This window comes from Nicotiana tomentosiformis, chromosome 8 (genome assembly GCF_000390325.3).
Source record: "Nicotiana tomentosiformis chromosome 8, ASM39032v3, whole genome shotgun sequence".
NCBI lineage: Eukaryota > Viridiplantae > Streptophyta > Magnoliopsida > Solanales > Solanaceae > Nicotiana > Nicotiana tomentosiformis.
The window spans coordinates 141,510,608-141,529,824 of record NC_090819.1 but is presented as its reverse complement, the minus strand read 5'-3'; the positions used below and the strand labels follow the sequence as shown (position 1 = coordinate 141,529,824).

The 19,217-nt window shown below is 36.0% G+C and overlaps 1 protein-coding gene and 1 long non-coding RNA gene across 2 annotated transcripts; one reads left to right on the top strand and one right to left on the bottom strand.

Moving 5' to 3' along the window:
• Window positions 1-1,849: 1,849 nt before the first annotated feature.
• LOC138896746 (uncharacterized) lies at window positions 1,850-3,991 on the bottom strand. Its single transcript, XR_011410152.1, has 2 exons — window positions 3,812-3,991; window positions 1,850-2,148 (listed from the first exon to the last, which is right to left on the bottom strand). It is a non-coding gene; the product is annotated as an uncharacterized lncRNA (long non-coding RNA).
• A 7,660-nt stretch (window positions 3,992-11,651) lies between these two features.
• LOC117277458 (uncharacterized) lies at window positions 11,652-12,635 on the top strand. The gene has a single exon (XM_033656887.2). The coding sequence runs from the start codon at window positions 11,652-11,654 to the stop codon at window positions 12,633-12,635; it is 984 nt and encodes a 327-aa protein (XP_033512778.2).
• Window positions 12,636-19,217: the final 6,582 nt, after the last annotated feature.

Here is a 19,217-nt window from a genome sequence, read left to right as displayed (position 1 = left end):
AAGCTAAGGGTAGAGTTCCATTCATGGCCAAGGCTCCCTTTGGATCCTTGACACTTCAAAGTACCCAAGTGTCTCAAGGCCAGGGCAGTGCTTGTGTCAGGAAGAGTAGCCTAACCAAGAGCTAAACGCTACTCCTAAATACCCCTAACCACTCACACTCACTCTTCCCCACAGGTTTAAGTGCCAATAAGGCACTTTCAATGTAAATCTCAACACCACAGTGATACCATGCCACAGAAGTACATATGCATAATACTACGAGACAACCTATTCGTATTGTTATAAGCATATTTCAAAACTAAGTGCATAGTTCACTATGAGTAACATGTTAAGCAGGTTTAAAAGAAATCAGTTTTAAGCATACGTAGAGGCAGAGATATTATCATACTAATGTTAAAGAACCAAACACCTAAGATCATATATATTAAGGATATAAAGAGTACATATTCCATGTTTGCAACAGTCTATGAACATAGATATATTTTTCCTTAACAACCTTCATTTATACAAACCAAAGATTGATTTTAACTCAGGTCTTGCCCCCTAGCACACACAGAGGCTAACATCCCTAATTAAGACTTCTAAAAGTGTTAACAAAGATATAGACTGACAGTTTCAACTAAACTTCTGAGGAGCATTAGGAGAGGGCAGGTTAACAACTACAGTTAGAGTTTATAAATAGTATTAACAGCATTACAGGTTAAACACTATAACGGGTACTTCCTAAGAGTGCTAATGTAGACATAGATTGACAACTTCAACTAGAGATATAGCTCAGTAACCTCAATTAAGAGGCACATGTTAATGACTTTAATTAGTACACCCAAAGAGTATTGACAGAGATTCAGAACAACAATCCACAGTTAAGACTTCTATAGGTATTATTAGAGATGTCAAACTACAATCAGAGTTTCTAAAAATATTAACAGGGTTACAGATTCACAAATTCAAATAGAACTCCTAAGAATACTTAACAGAATCTCAAGCCATCAGTCATGCTTAACTTTAAAATCAGTGACACAGTCACTTCTTTTAAGAGTTTTAACTTCACACTAATCTCATTGAGAACAAAGCATGTTGTTATATCCAAGCAGTAGAAACAAGAGATTCTCTTATAGTTCACAGAGCAGGTTTAATCCATTTAAGAGAGCTTAGTGAAGTTTCAAAATAGTGTGGGCATGTATGGGATCATATAGGACAAACAGATACATTGAAGAATAGAAATAAGTGCATGATCACAAGAACACACACAAAGTGCAGTTAGCAGGGGTCATATTAAGAAAATATTACTAACAGTATCACCATATGAGCTTCAGGAGAAGGGTAATGGTATCATCTCATTGGGAAAATTTGTCAAGCATGTCTAGGGTAGGGTTTCAGATATAATAGAATTTAGAAGCTGTATTTTAGCTAAACAGATGTGTCATTCTAACTCAAACATATATTATCCATGATTCATGGCTTAAACTAAGTGTAAAACAGTCTCAGAATATACACAAAAGTGGTACAAAGATCCAACTAGCTTAGGACATTCTTGCATAAATAGTCACGAGTTTAATCAGCTAGTTTGTAGAATCACAGAGGTAGGGCAAAGAGATAAAAGCAGGTTCAAAGATCATGATCTAGTGTATCTAAGCTAAGGTAACAATCTGGTTTTTGACACTAAATAGGTTCATGCTTTATTTAACCCTATGTTATTGAGTGAACCATCATGAAGTGCAGAATAAAATTCAAAGAAGATAAACATAATATCACGTCCCAAACTACCCCCTAGACGTGACTGACACCCAGCTAATACCACATGCCAGGCGAACCCATTTTTCTAACATTTAATCATTTACACAAACACTGAGAGAAAAAGTGCAGGCCTAAAGGTATTATTAATAATTAAAGAGGAAGTGATTATCGCTCAATACTTTAGTCAATTGATAAAAAAAAATCAACAATCACTCAAATTATAAAACTCTAGCCCAAATCCCACATTAAAATCATGACGGGTATGCAAACCCCAAAGAAAAAGGAAATAAGTAACATGAACTAAGTAAGTCTAAAACGAAAGCCTCCACGAACAATGCGGTGGCTCACCTCAGCAATAGAATCCACTCGAACAAACTCGTCAGCCACTAGCTCTATCTCCCGTAACGGTGCCTGCATAGAGATACAGGTAAGGAGTGAGTTATACGTAAATATAACTCAGTAAAATCCTGGACCCGCCACTTTAAATACCTTTAGAACAAGTGTTAGAAAATACAAACACACCACAACACGAATGATATAGTAAATATAATAATTATACAATAACTTAATATATGTGTATCAATAGAGTTAATAAGAATTAACCAACAAGAGTACTCACTAAGGACTTGTCATAATTGCAGTGAAAGAAAATTACCAACACATCTACGAGTTCACAACGGCATCACAATGCCTCAAATATGCAACAGAGCATACACAATACTCACTGAAGCATACACAATGCCCCAAATATATCAAGAAGCATATACAATACTCGGGTGATGTACAAATGCATACATAATTCCCCAACATCATGACGCACAACCGTATCAAACTCAACACCATGAATCACAGCCGTATCAAACTCAACATCATGGCACACAATAAACTCTACACCATGGCTCACAACCGTATCAAACAACTTATAAAATATATATTTTTTATATTTTTCATAAAATAATATATTTGCGGCTAGTCTAAGACCACCGATTCTGCCAAGCGTACGCTTGTCCCAACACATGGACCAAGCAGAGAAAATATACTTTCAAAACGGATTTTAGAAAACCAAGCATCAAAGCTTAAAGTCTCACTTAACTCGCTAATGAGAAGTTCTCCAATCTTGCAACGCCTAGAACACCAACCAAATGGCCTCTAATGACCTTAATCTATCCAAAATATTGAATAACACATCCTAATTAGTCTAAGTAACTATTTTTCACAACTTTAGGACAAGTCAAAATCAAGGTGAACTCCCGCTAGTTAATAAAAATTTAGCAGTGCAAAAATCATAACAGTGGCTTCTGAAATAACTCTTCAGTTTTGAAATTCTACTTATGCCGGAAATCCGCCACTATTTTATTACACAATCTCACATGCCATCATTATTACACAATCATATCACATGCCATCATTATTACACAATCATATGCCTTCGTCCTTATTACCCAATCATTAGGTGGCCATTATGTCTTAAATTACAGAGCTAAAATTGTAGTAGCAGAAACTTTCTTCCAAAACAGACTACTCCAACCTTGGAATTTCATATAATTTTTGTCAAACCACTAACTAATTAGTTATTATAATCAGAGGCGGATCCAGGATTTAAATTCTATGGGTTCAATTTTAAGATTTTTAACATTGAACTCATTATATTTTTAAAGTTATGGGTTCATATCTACTATTTTTGAAATTTTAATAAAATTTTACATATAAATTTTTACTTCGCGTCGAAAGTTATGGGTTCAATTGAACCCGTAAGTAGTAAGTTACATCCGCCTCTGATTATAATCATTAGTAAGTTATTTTGCCCCCAAATCATTACCTAATAATTGTAATACATGAATAATAATCGCCATCCCAATTGCATATACAAATTACTACGTAAAGCGAGTTTCCAATTTAAATTGGCAATGGCTTTTCGTTCAACTGTTGAAAGTTGAGAGTAAGCACTTTTAAAATTTCCAATTCCCAGTCAGTGCAATCCCTACCCTCTAATCATTGTATAATTATGAAAGACCAAGACCACTTGATCAACTTAAATGCGCATACAAACGGAAGGATGATGATATTAACATACCTGATTGCTGTGATTTCTCTACCAAAGTTCCCGTGCAGTGCCAACTGTTCAAACTAAATCAACTGATATTTTTCTAGTGTAGTGCCAACGTCTGCTCACCCTCCATGTAACTTTTCCTATCTTGAAACCAAGAAGTTAATTCTTTTTCTTATTTACTCCCTAGCTCAAACCTGATAATTACGTAAAATGGGCTTGGCCCAACTGCTTTTTTTCTTCTTCTTCTTTTCGTTTAATAATCTTAGGTGGAGTTACGAAATTAGCCACTGACCACTTAATTTTTACACTATCTGATGTATTATTATAAATTTTGTCGCACTAACTTAATATTTGACCCAATAGCTATAAATAAAATTACTTCTCTAGTCTCACAATTAATAAGTATATAAATTTTTTTGGGTTATAACACATAATGATCATAATAGTGCTAATAGAACATTAAAGCGGTTTGAAACTAGATATTAGGAACATTAAGAATTGCTTTAGTCATTTCAAAGTTAACAGTAAACATAAATCATCAGATGCATATCAATACCAACGTATAATTCTGATTTCAAATAGCTTAAAGAAGTTCATGATCACATAATATACTTAACAGTCATTGGTAAATACATAAAACAGTAGAAACATGGACACTTCGTTAATAATACCATTCAGCAAAAAATAGTAAAGCAGTTCATGTTCAGTAACTTCAACTAATTAAAAAGAACAAGGTTGAAGTTTTACTGACCTCCTTTAGGGTAGCAAACCAAACGAGTGTTCGAATTAACCTTTAGGAAGCTAAGAGCTCAAGCTCTCAATCAGTAACAAATTCAGAATCAGAAAGAAAAGGAAAAGTAGAGATTGATCGAGAACTTGGACTTTTATCAAAATTTCCTAAACTATGTTGTATATTAAATTCTCAGATACTAGATATAGTTGGTAGGTATATCTTGTTGTGTATTAGGTGAAAACATTAAAACAAAACCCAATTTATAGTGGTTGTTGAAGCCCTAGGGTTCACGAATTCAAATTGATAGTGGAGAGTGACAGTGGTGATGCAAACACAATCGAGTGAAATCAGAGTGAGCGGAGGGGAAAAACTATTAAGGATTTTACGTGAGTGGGTGGCAGTTGATACAGGTGAGAAACCATCAAATAAAGACCGGAGGTCCATAGGTCATTGCATTTGACCTCTAGTTTCGAATAATCATCATGACATGCTCGTGCATGAGGGATTTTGTCGCAGCATCGAAGGGTTTGAAGATTGAAAGTTGCATGTTCGTGTTAAAGTTCAGAGAACTCGAGATTTCAAACTCGTGTGATGAAATAGGGAAGTTCCGGCAGGATTCGCGGACAGGGAAGGCAAAGAGGATGATTCTTTTGCTGATTTGTGACCTTGCACAAACTTGTGCAAGGTTTGCTTGATTGATTAGGTCTGTGAGTTGGGAGACGAAAGAGAGAAAAGGGAAGGGGGGGGGGGGATAGTGTCTTTGGTAAATGATTTAAGGTTTTTGGGGTTGGGTAGTCCGTCTCTGGGGATAATTTTAAAAGATGGGATTTGGGTCGTTAATCATTTAGATCAATAGTCCTAATTTCTTAAGGATTAAACATTTTTTATGGGGAGTTTTGGTATCCGTTGGATATTTGTGATTCAACGGTGAGGATTAAGTCTTTTGAGTATTTTAAAAATTAAAGAGGAAATTGAGTTAAAATTGTGGACCGTTGATCTAAAGAATGGACAACCCAGATGTTTTATGTTTGTTTTGTAAGTGTGGGAGATGGGTGACGTAGCAGGTTGTTATTGGTTGAGAGGTAATGGAAAGGATTGCCATTAGGGATTGAGAAGGTTGTTTGAGTTGGGTATTTTCGGACACGGGCTTGCAATTGGCCAAGATTAATTTAAAAGATAGCCACTTCGTGTTTAATTAGAGAATTGTAATTATAGGCTTTGTCCCTTTTAATTCCTTTTGAAATTAAATTAAATAAACTAAATTATTTTTAATAAAATATAGTAAAATTATAATTATCAAATATACTACTAATTGTTGTAATTAATTAATTATAAGATGCTTTATTTTCTAAATTGTAACATTAATTTTGAATTATTATCATAGTAACCCAATTAATTGGAATAAGAAATCATTCATTAAATTAATTATAAAGCTGATACAATCTATATAGTCGTTGAGCAATTTGGATTCTAATTGGAGGCTACTTTCATAACGGAGCGACTATATGTGCAATTTCAATAATTAAAGATTATATTACATTTTGGTAGCTATACTTATAATATTTAGCTCCTTACATTACATTTTATAGTTAGCTTATTTTAATATTGTGAATGAAAACTCATTGAGAGTGTTTAGGATGAATTCCTATGTGTTGATTACTTGTTAAGGTGAACTTGCAAGGGGATTGCTTCCCCTTGAGGGTTGTTCCTATAGTTTTGGGTCAATTAAGTCTTAAATTGATTGGGTATTTATTGATTTCAAATGTTCTTTCAATTTCCTTAGTTGGTTCTCTACTAAATCTCTATCTTTCTATAATTTTATTTGTGTTCTTGTTATTTTACTTTCATGTTCGTATCATTTTGGTATTAGAGCGAAGGTTAAGGGATTTGTTTCTACAAATTCCTTGATTATTTGCACTAAATTTCATATCAAAAAATTTATTAAAAAATCGAATAAGTCAAAAATTCCTAAAATAGTTTGTTGTTCTTGTTGGGTCTCACTGTTTCGATCTTCATTGGAATCTATAAATCTGATTTGGTTTGGTTGATTGTGCTAAATTCATATGGGTACTGATTTGTGAAGTTAGGTTTCGATTTTTTTTTTTTTTGAAGTAGTGATTAAGAAAAGAAAAAGAAAAATTAAATAGTGGGTGTTGAATCATTGCGTGAAATCTGCTGCATATCACTATTTGGAACCTTGATCTATTGATTTTTTGCCTGGAACTTAAAACACCAAGTTGTCCGTCATTGAAGCTTCAGTCGAAGCTTGTCGAAATTCACGAATCTGCAATTAAACAAAAAAAGAGCTTGGTTCGATTGATTTACGTTAGTTTGCTGCTAAATCTGAGTTTATTTCGTGAATATCATTGAGTTGGAGAGGAAACTTGAAGAAGAAAACTCCATAGGCAGCCATGGAAGAAAGCTTCGAAGCTTAAGTTCAAATTGCGGATTGCCGAAATTGAGTTTTATTTCGAGTGGGTGTTGTTCCAATATATCTGGTACATCTTGTGGAGCTTGTATATCGAATTTGGGACTGAGTTGTGAAGATTTGAACAACTTTTGGATAGGGATGGCAATTGGGGCAGGGTAGGGCAGGGAAAACTGTTAACGGGGCAGGGGAGGGGAAGATTTAAATGGGGCGGGGCAGGGCAAAATGTTATATTTAAAAAAAATTAATAAGTTAGGGCAGGGTAAATTTCGAATTAATAGATGGGTCGGGTAAAGAATAAGTGACCCGCGTATTTTTATTCTTTTTTTCCAATCCCCTCTTTGAATCAAACCCTCGGCTCTTCCAAAGGAGTAAAGGACGAAACCAAAACTCTTCTTCTTCAGTTGAGTTCTTCCAGGCAAACTTCAATCTCCATTCTCCAACAGGAAACAAATCAATAAGTTACGAGGTAACACTCTCTTGCTTTCAACTTCTCTTTCTCTTGTAACAATTTTTATTTATCTCTTAATTTTTAGTTTATTGCTATGTTTTTCACTTTTTCTTAATTTTCGCCAACTTTACTGTTTGTTCTTGTTTAGTAGAAAGTTTTCAACTTTGTCATCAATTTGCACATCTTCATAAATATTTTTTCTTGTTTTACTAGAAATTTTTTACTTTTCTGCTTTTTTTCTCTAGGTATTTTTCTGAACTTATTGCTTGCTTTGGCATTTTTTAGCTTCACCTTATTTCTGGGAATAAACAAAATAGAGAGGGAAAATGTTTATTCATTTTCATAAAGGACATTTGTGATGTCTCTTTTGATCAGAATGGTGAAGATACTAAGTTCAAGATAATTTACACTTATAATCTTGAAAATATGTTGAATATCCACTAAGTTGTATTACAATAGTTTTATTCTTTTCAGAGGTTTATGTACATTCTGCTTGTTTAACTATCCACACCGGTGATGTCTCTTTTGTGTTGTAATTTTAGGGGCTATTACTAGTTGCAGAACGGATATACTGTTTAATTTGCACCTATGTTTCCAAATTCTAAACACCGTTTAAAATTAGTTCATCTTCCTCTGCCAATTATGTTACTTGCTAGTACATGAGGTTGTGGCTCTAGATCTTCTTAAAGTCCTCCTGGTAGTCTTGTTGGTTCACTGTTCTTGTAATAAGAAGTTGGAGTATGATTGTCCTACTCGGTGGAACTCGACATATCTGATGTTGAGAACGGCTATAGAATACAAAGAGGTGTTTAGGAAGTTGAGTCTAACTGACACAAATTATCAGTCTTATCCAGCTGAAGAGCAATGGAGTAGTGCAGAAGATGTTTCTGATAAGCTCATACTTTTTTATCGTATCACCGAACAATTTTCAGGAACTCAATATCCAACATCCAGTCAATACTTTACAAAAGTTTGTGAAATTAAGCTAGAATTGGAAGCTTGGGTGAAGGAGTTTAATACTTTGATTAGCGATATGGCTTCTGCGATGTTGTTGAAATTTAAAAAATATTGGGATGATGTGCATATTTTGATGGGAGTAGCTGCAATCTTTGATCCACGGTACAAGATGAGGTTGGTAGAGTTCTTTCTTCCACTAAGTTATGGTGAAGAAGCTTCAACTAAAATTCAAGAAGTTCGATCCAATTGTTATGATCTCTTTCAAGATTATAAGAGTAAATTATCTGGTCCACATGATTCATTAGCTTCTAGTTCTAGTGAAGTCACTAGTTTTATTGAGGGTGATCGGCTTTCGAGCTTTGATAGATTTGTTGCTTCGAGTGGAGCTACCGTGGAGACAAGATCAGAGTTGGATATGTACTTAGAAGAAGGCCTACTACCTCGAACTCCTTCATTTGACAATTTGAGATGGTGGAAGACAAATGGATTGAAATTTCCTACATTGCAAAAAATGGCACGCGATCTCTTAGCCATTCCCGTGTCTACTGTTGCTTCAGAATCGACATTTAGCACTAGTGGGAGGTTGATTAGCCCACATCAGAGTAGACTCCATTCCACTACTTTGGAAGCTTTAATGTGTGCTCGCACGTGGTTATGGAATGACTTAAATGGTAAGTAATTTTCTCATTATTATCTTAATAGTTCAATTATTTAATAGTATATTGATACATTGAACTATGCATTTTTTCTTTTAGGTTTGTCTTCAACGATTGATAAAGTTTCATGTCCAACATTGCTTGATGAAGAGGAAGAGCCGGATTCAAGTGGTTTATCACAACATTGCTAAGAGGGCATACCTGAACATGCAACATTATTCTCATCATCTTGGATATTCTCTGTTGTATAACTTGCTAGCAGTGACAGTGGACCATTCAATAACTTTGGATTTGCACCTATGGCTGGAATTAATTGCACTGAATTTGATATTAAAGTCATGCTTGGCATTTGTTATACCCTTCAATTTCTGCTTAGTGACTAGTTTGTTTCATAGAATATTTTGACACAATATTGTTATCTTCTTTATTCTCATGCAAGAGGCAGAGAGTAAAGTTTAGTGCCAAAACTGGAACTCTCGTGCTATATTTTTGGTTTTGTTATTGAACCTGCCTAAAAAGTATTGTGTATGTAGTAGTAAAATTAATGAAGATGAGAGATAGTTTCTCCAATGTGCGTCTTCTCAAATATTTATTGCTTGATGAATTATTACTCTGAGATAGAAAGTTATATAAAAGTACGTCAAAGCAACATTTTAATTTGTATTTAGTATTTCTATTTCATCTGTTTTTTAATAAACTCTCATGTAAATAATAGAAACACCCATCAATTAATCTATTAAAGATACAACTTTGGCATAAATTCCAATACAACAGACAAAAGATCAAATTTTGATCAATTTGCAAGCTCAAAGGAAAACAATATTTTAAATGTTTCAATAGATAGTTGAAAAGGTAAAAGAAATTAAAAGCATACTGCAAAATAAAAAATAAAGAGAAAAATAAAAAAGAGTTAAACGGGGCAGGGCGGGGCGGGCAAAATTTTGACCAAAAGCTAAACGGGGCAGGGCGGGTCAATATTTTAGCGGGTCAAGACTTGACCTGCCCCGCCCTACCCTACCCTGCCCTATTTACATTCCTACTTTTGGACTAATTTTCAGTCCCAAATCCAACGAGGAAGAAGTGCTGCATATTTTCAGATTTTGCAGAAATAGCCACTTTGTCCAGTAACCCATTTCTGCCCAGTTTCAAAGAATAGCCATTCTAGCTTCTTTTTTTTTAATTTCTTACTCTCTTTTATTATTTATTCTAGCTAGTTTAATTAAGTATTAGTTCATACTTAATGATAAACTAGTTTTTTTGTGCTTTCTTTAATTTCATGCTAATTTTATTTGTGCTTTTTTCTTTAATTTCGTCGTTAATTTCTTGTTTCCATTGTCCTTTAGTAATTTTAACTTCTTTGTTGAGTCACATAAACTCCATTCTCGCCCCGAAGTTGGAAGGTCCACTTGAAAGTACCTTGATTGAGTTTGATATCAACTTTGGATATTCATCCAAGAATGAAAAAAGGCTTGAGTGGTGAGATTCTTAGAGTGTGTGCCTAAAGCCAAGTGCATTAGAGTGATACACGAGTGGTAAAATATGAGTGAAATATTTGAAGGATACACAAAGGGAGTGAATTGGAGAGGTCATTTTATTTTTTAAACTTGTTTTCTTTGTTTGTTGGTATTATGTCTTTGAATATTGGAGGTACTTCAACTCCAAAGGAGGGGGTCTCTAATGAGACCATTTTGGAGACTTTACAAGCTTTGATTAGGAAAGTTGACAACATGGAACATATGGTCAAATATCATGACAACCTTCTTAACCAATGGCAAGGCTTGTCACCTAATCCTAACCAAGGATTAGGAACTAGTGAAACACCACAAAATAGTTCTACTCCCACCGCACCACACATTAAAAGGTTAATCAATCAAGCACAAGTTACTAACAATCAAGTACCAAGACAAGTTTCACTTCCACAAGGTAGACAAACAAGAGTTGAGCATCAATAACAACCTCTTAAGCTACAACAACCGCAAAATAACTTTGATGATGATTTGGACTATGGCGAGCAATATGATGAATCAATTAGAGTCCAACCTAGAAGGAATGGACAAAGAGGCTTTAGAGGGAGATGTGGAAGGCATGGTGGGAATTTTCAAGGTAGAAACTTGAATAATGCTTATGATTATGGTTGTGATGGAAATGTTGGTAATGAAGAACATGGTAGAAGGTGGGGAGAAGAAGAAGACCGGGGTCTTAATAACATCAAGACTTCACTTCTTACTTTCAAAGGAAGTAGTGACCCCGAGGAATTTTTAGAATGGGAAATACAAATGAAAATGATGTTTGAACTTAACAATGTATCCGATACAAAAAGGTTCAAGCATGCCATTTCTAAACTTGTTGGTTATGCTTCTTCTTGGTGGGAAAAAGAGAAACGGGAAAGAAATAGAAATGGAGATATTGCCATTGACTCTTGGGGATTTCTTAGAGTGGTTATGAGAGCAAAATTTGTGCCCGAAGAGTATGTGAATGACTTGCTTACCAAATTTTACAATATGAAGTAAGGAAACAAGAATGTGGAGGCTTACTTTGAAGAGTTGGAGACCACCGGGGTAAGAGCCAATCTTGATGATAATGGAGGACTCATGATTTCTAGATTTTTGGCGGGGCTTAAGCATGAAATCTCTAGCCAAATGACTTTGCACAAATATTTTACTATACATGAGGCACTCCAAGGGGCTATCAAGGTTGAAAATAAACTCCAAGAAGAGAGGCAACTCAAAGAAAGAAAATCCAAAATTTACAACACTTCATGGAACAAAAACAAGGAAACTTGGCAATCTCTTTCAAATGAAAAGAAGCCAAAAGTTGACTCCAAAAGGCAAAATGACAAAGGCAAACCAAAGGTGGAGGCTAAGGAGGGAGGTGGTAATTCTAAACCTTATTTCCAAAATCCTAACTCTAATAGGTGCTACAAATGTCAAGGATATGGTCATAAAATGAGTGAATGTCCTAATATAAGAACCATAATCCTTATGGAAGAATCTTATGAAAGGGAAGAAAGTAGAGAATCATGTGAAGAAGAAGAGGCCGAATGTGATAATGAAGTAGAATATGACACTCCTAATTTACCTTTTTATGTTGTTAGGAGAGTGTTGAGTGCACAAATGATGGAAGATATGAACCAAAGAGAGAACTTGTTCTATGAAAGGTGTAAGATTAAAGATCAAGTGTGTTCTTTGATTATTGATGGTGGTAGGTGTACTAATGTTTCTAGTGCTTCTATGGTTGACAAATTGAACTTGAAGACTCAAAGACATACTCGTCCTTATAAACTCCAATGGCTTAATGAATGTGGTGAACTTAAAGTGACTAGACAAATCTTGGTGAGTTTTAAAATTGAAAAGTATGTTGATGATATTCTTTGTGATGTGGTGCCCATACAAGCATGTCATTTATTGTCGGGGAGGCCATGGCAATATGACAAGGATTCTCTCCATTATGGAAGGACTAATAAATATTTTTTTGAGGAAAATGGCAAAAAAATAGTCTCTACTCCTTTGACTCTGTTTCAAATGAGTGAAGACTATAGGCATATGAAAGAGTTGAGTGGGAGAGACAAAAAAGAAGGAAAAGAAAAGATTGAAAAGAAAGAAGAGAGAACACAAGAGAGTTAAAGTGAGGGACATTCTTCTTATAATTCTTTCATGACTAATGCTTTTCTTGTTAGTTGTTTGGCTTATTGTGTAAATCCTTTGAAGAAATATTCAAGTAGAAGTTTTCAAGAAAGAACTCCAAGTGAAGTGACCGAAGCCACCCTAGCCCAAAGTGAAGATTCTTCCATTCTTCAAGGAGGTAAAATAAAATTTTTAGAAGTGCATCAAGGTATGATTGCTAAGCCTAACACTCTTTCTTCTTGTGATGAGCTGGGTCGTGACATCCTCCCTCTTTTGGCCCCGCATACCCTCAAAACTTCGAGCGATCTCCACAAACTGCTGAAATAGAGTATCTGTCTCCAACTCCCGAGTCATGCTAAATCTAATACCATAACTGAGTCCTTCATTGAATCTACAAAATCTATATCTTACTGTAGCAACCAAAGCAGGGGCATGTTGGGACAACTCACTGAATCTGAGGGAATACTCTGACACTGACATAGTCCCCTAATGCAGCTTCTAAAACACTGTGCACCATGCATCCCGAAGGGTCCGGGGAAAAACCTCTCTAAAAACATCTCTAGAAATTGAGCATCACCCTTCGTGCTTTTACTCTCAATATCACTATAAAATCAATAGAAATGGCATGGCATCACCCTTCGTGTATTAACTCTCATATCATGGCACGACATCACCCATCGTGCATTAACTCTCATATCATGGCACGACATAACCCTTCGTGCATTAACACTCTCCTTTACCATAATACAATGCATAAATAACAACAGGGAGATAGAATAACAAGTACAAACCTTACTTCAACATTTTGTTCCACAATATAAATCTCAACTTTTAAATAAATACTCGATTACCAATAGAAAATCTGTAAACATGATAATGACGATCAATTTAACAACACTAGTATAAACATGTAGCAATTAGACATATGAAGAGACAATATAAAAAACGGAAGAAACATGGAAAAACAGGTAAATTGGCGGCGCATAAGTACTCGTCACCTCACATATACGTCGCTCACATGAATTTCACTTAGCAAATAATCTAAGGTTCCTAGTTCCCTCAAGTCATGATTAGACACAATACTTACCTTACTCCGAAGGCCACTTAATTCTCAATCACAACTTTTCCTTTGGAATCCACCTCCAAACCACTCGTATCTATTCAAAAATGACTCAATAATATCAAATATTGCTAAAGGAATCAATTATATTGCATACATTAAATTTTTCAAATTTTTCTCCAAAAAGTCAAAAAATCGACCCCAGGCCCTCTTGGTCAAAATCTGAGGTTCGGACCAACATCCTTTTACACATTCACCCCGAGCACGAATATATAATTATTTTAGGAATCCGACCTCAAATTGAGGTTTAAATTTCCAAATTTCTGAAATCCCTAGTTTTTACCCCAACCCCTAATTCTACCATGAAAACTCTAGATTTTAGGTTAATGATTCATAAAATATAATGGGTAATTGAAAAATGTAGTTTAGAATCACTTACCAACACTTTGGGGGAAGAAAATGACTCTTGAAAATCGCCTCAACCCGTTTGGTTCTTGAAAAATATTGAAAAAATGGCTTAAACCCGTGTTTGATTCTGTTTTATGCATTGGGCGACAGTGTTCATCGCGATCGCGTGAACACTGCTATGTTCGCGAAGAGCATCCTCCTAACGACTTACGCCATCGCGGGACGCTTTACGCGTTCGCGAAGGCTTAACCCGCCTTACCTTCGCGTTCGCGTAGAGCTTCCCTAGGTCCCCTGCCCAGCATAGCTAGAGTTACGCATTCTCGTAGAGCAACTCCCTCCAATGCTCCGTGTTCGTGACCATGGTCTCGCGTTCGCGTAGAGTAAATCCTCCCCCAACCCAGTTTCCCCTTCGCGATCACAAGAGTGACTACGCAATCGCGAAGCACAGTATTGCAGACATCCGAAACTCACCCGAGCCCTCGGGGCTCCAAACCAAACATGCACGCTAATCTAAAAATATTATACGAACTTGCTCGCGCGATTAAATCGCCAAAATAAAACCTAGAACAACGAATTTAGCACCAAATCAAATAAAATTCTCAAGAACACTTTAAACTTTCTATTTTCTCAATTGGACGTCCGAATCATGTCAAATGAACTCCACTTCTCACCAAATTTCACAGACAAGTCTTAAATATCTAATGAACCTGTACCGGGCTCCGAAACCAAAATACGGACCCGATACTCAAAATGCCAAACATCAATAAATTCTTAAAAATAATTAATTTTCAGACTTTTAATTTTCATCAAATAATCATAACTCAAGTTAGGGACCTCCGAATTCGATTCCGAGCATACGCTGTCACAACCCCAAATTCCCTCTGTAGGAGGTCGTGATGGAACTTAGTCTCTAAGACTAGGTAAGTCTATCAATGCAGAATAATCATAAATATTTGAAATAAATAAACTAATTCAAATAATTACAACTCTCAAAACCCGGTAGAAATAAGTCACAAGCTTCTAAAATTTATTCTCAATATTTCTATGTATCAAGGTCTAAATAAAAATAAGGAAGCAACATAAAATGATAGAAGGGGACTCCGGAGTCTGCGGACGCTGGCAGATATACCTCGAAGTCTCCGTGTGCAGGTAGCTTCACTGACGTCTAGACTGGTAAGATGTACCTGGATATGCACAAAAAAATGTGCAGAAGCGTAGTATGAGTACACCACAGCGGTACCCAATAAGTTCCAAGCCTAACCTCAGTAGAGTAGTGACGAGGTCAGGTCAGGCGCTACTGGAGAATAGATAATGACATGAAAAAATGTTTAAACAATTTAATAAGATAAAATGACTATGGAAATGAATCAAATAGTATGTCACATTTAATGACTCCAAATAATTAAAAATAATATCTCGTGGAATCAAAACAGAATTTCCTTTCAGCTTTATGAAAATCACAACAATTAATCGAAGGAAACTATGGCCATAAATCAATATCAACAAGGGCACTACCGAGGTACCGCCTCATAGTCCAAAATCATAAATAAATTCACAATATCTCATTTCCTTATATCACCGCGGGAGCCTTCACAATTTATTTAAAGAAAATATTTTTTTTCTGAAATAGCATCCCGCGTTTTAGCCACCCTTATCACACCGCATGACTTCTAGTAGTCACCCATACTAGTCACGCGTATCAAGCCACTCTTATCTCACCGCATGCGTTTCAATACCCAAACCTTATACCAGCGTATCAATATCACAATATATCACAATTTGCACCTCAAGTGCCCAATATTTTAATTTTCCAAAAATAAATCAACAATAATATTTTTCAATAATAAAGAACTCATAGCTCATGCCAAAATAATCCAACAATAATATTTTTCCACAATTAAGAGCTCACGGCTCCATCACAATGAGTACCAAAAATCTTACGAAAATATTCAGGAATAAATAATTCAGGAAAATAATATTTTAAAATCTTTAATACGTTGCTTCAATATAAAATTTAGAAATGTCAAATACTTCATATTAATAATACTTAATTTAAAGAAAATCAACCTTCAAATAATTCATAGTATAAAAGAAACCAAGTTTCAATTAAACATGTAAAATAATTAGTAGGAAAAGATCAAGCAAATTTAAGGTATACAAATCAAATCAAAAATGTAGAATATAACAAGATTTAATAATTTAATTAATATGTAACAATGATCTTCATAATTTGAACACATAATCCTTCACATTTAGTCTGTGTACACACCCGTCCCCTCGTGTACACGACTTTCATCACATTACAATTAATACCAATCCTAGGGGAATTTCTCCCACACAAGGTTAGACAAGTCACTTACCTCGACTTGCTCCAATTTAACCAAGTAATATACTTTTTCCTCGATTTTCCAATTCCAGTCGACTCGTATATAGTCATAAATAATTCAATACAGTCAACAAAAATTATAGAATTAATTTATAAGAAAATACTATATTTTTCAATAAATATCCGAAATTAACTCAAATATGGCCCGCGGGGTCCACGTCTCGGAATCCAAAGAAAGTTACGAAATATGAACGCCCATTCAACCACGAGCCTAACCATACCAAAATGACTAAATTCCAATAATAGTTCGACCCTCAAATCCTCAAATCTATCCAAGAGGGTTTTAAAATTTTTCCAACTTAAATCACCAATTAATTGTTAAAAACAGTGATAGATTCGGGTAATCTAATAAAGATTGAGTTAAGAACACTTACCCCATCGTTTTTTCTGAAAATCTCTCAAATATCGCCACAATCCGAGCTACAAATCGTTAAAAATGGACCCGTTTTCTGAATTTAAACATTATGTCCAGTAGTTTCTTCTTCGCGAACGCAACCCTTGCCTCGCGTTCGCGAAGCACAAAAATGTGCTGCCCAACTTTTCTCTTCGCGAACGCGACCAATGCTTCGCGAACGCGAAGCTTTGCAAACTCAAACCTTCGTGAATGCGTCCCTTATCTAGCGAACGTGTAGAACAAAAGACTGGGGTTCCCAGCTGCCTCGCTCTCCTTCGAGAACGCGACGCCACTCATGCGTTTGCGATGCACACACAGACCATACCTTCGCGTTCGCGAAAGCGAAGAACAAAACCTCACACTCAGAAAATACTATTCGCGAACGCGTCATACTCCTCGCGTTCGCGATGCTTCCACTGACCACACCTTCGCGAACGCGAAGAACAAACTTCTGCAACAAAAACCAGAAAATCTGCTACTTCTCTAAGTCCAAAAATGACCCGTTGAGCATCTGAAACACACCCGAGGCCCCCGGGACCTCAATCAAATATACCAATAAGTCCTAAAATACCGTACGAACTTAGTCTATCTTCAAATCATATCCAACAACACTAAAAACAGGAATCACACATAAATTCAAGCCTAATGAACTTTGAAACTTTCAATTTCTATTAACAACACCGGAACCTATCAAATCAAGTCCGATTGATCTCAAATTTTGTACGCAAGTCATAAATGACATAACGTATCTATAAAAATTTTCAGAATCGAATTTCGACCCCGATAACAAAAAGTCAACCCCTTGGTCAAACTTTTCAAAAATTCAACTTTCGGCATTTCAAGCCTAATTCCACTACGGACTTCCAAGTAAAATTCCAATCACGCTCCTAAATCCAAAATCACCTTACAGAGCTGTTGGAATCATCAAAATTCTATTCTGGGGTCGTTTGTATATAATTCGACATCCAGTCACTATTTGAACTTAAACTTTTAAATTTTTCATCAAAATTCTATATCTCGGGCTAGGGACCTCGTAATTTAATTCTGTGCATACGCCCAAGTCCCAATTCACGATATGGACCTATCGGAACTGTCAAAATACTGATCCGAGTCAATTTGCTCAAAATATCAACCAAAGTCAACTCATTTGAGTTTTAAAACTCTAATTCATATTTTAATCAATTTTTACATAAAAACTTTCCAAAAAATTTAACGGACTACGCACGCAAGTCGAGTAATGAAAAATAGTGCTTTTCGAGATTTTAGATCACAGAATTAATTATTAAATTTAAAGATGACATTTTGGGTCATCACATTCTCCACCTCTAAAACAAACGTTCGTCCTCGAACGGAGTTAGAAAAAAAATACTTGAGCTGGTGAATAAGTGTGGATAACGGCTGTGCATATCATGCTCGGCCTCCCAAGTCGCCTCCTCAACCGGATGACCCCTCCATTGAACCTTCACGGAAGCAATGTTCTTTGACCCTAGCTTTCGAACCTGCCTATCTAAAATAGCCACTGGTTCCTCAACATAAGATAGATCCTTGTCCAACTGAACCGAACTGAAGTCTAACACATAAGACGGATCGCCGTGATATTTTCGAAGCATAGAAACATGGAATACTGGATGAACCGCAGAGAGACTAGGTGGTAGCGCAAGTCTGTAATCCACCTCTCCAACTCTTTCAAGAATCTCAAAAGGCCCAATATACCTAGGGCTCAACTTTCCCTTCTTTCCAAACCTCATCACACCCTTCATAGGCGAAACCTGGAGTAATACCCGCTCACCAACCATGAATGCAACATCACGAACCTTCTGATCCGCATAAATCTTCTGTCTAGATTGAGCCGTACAAAGTTGATCCTGAATCAACTTAACCCTTTTCAAGTCATCCTAAACCAAGTATGTACCCAATAGTCTAGCCTCGCCCGGTTTGAACCAACCCACTGGAGACCGGCATCGCCTACCATACAAAGCCTCATACAGAGCCATCTGAATGATTGACTGGTAACTGTTGTTGTAAGAAAACTCCGCAAGTGGTATGAACTGATCCCAAGCACCCCCAAAATCTATCACACACGCACGAAGCATATCCTTCAGTATTTGAATAGAGCGTTCAGACTGCTCGTCCGTCTGAGGGTGAAATATTGTACTCAACTCTACCCGAGTACCCAACTCACACTATACTACCCTCCAAAATTGTGAGGTAAACTATATACCCCGGTCAGAGATGATAGATACTGGTACACTGTAAAATCTGACAATCTCGCGAATATAAACCTGAGCCAGCTGCTGTGAAGAGTAAGTAGTAATCACAGGAATGAAATGAGCT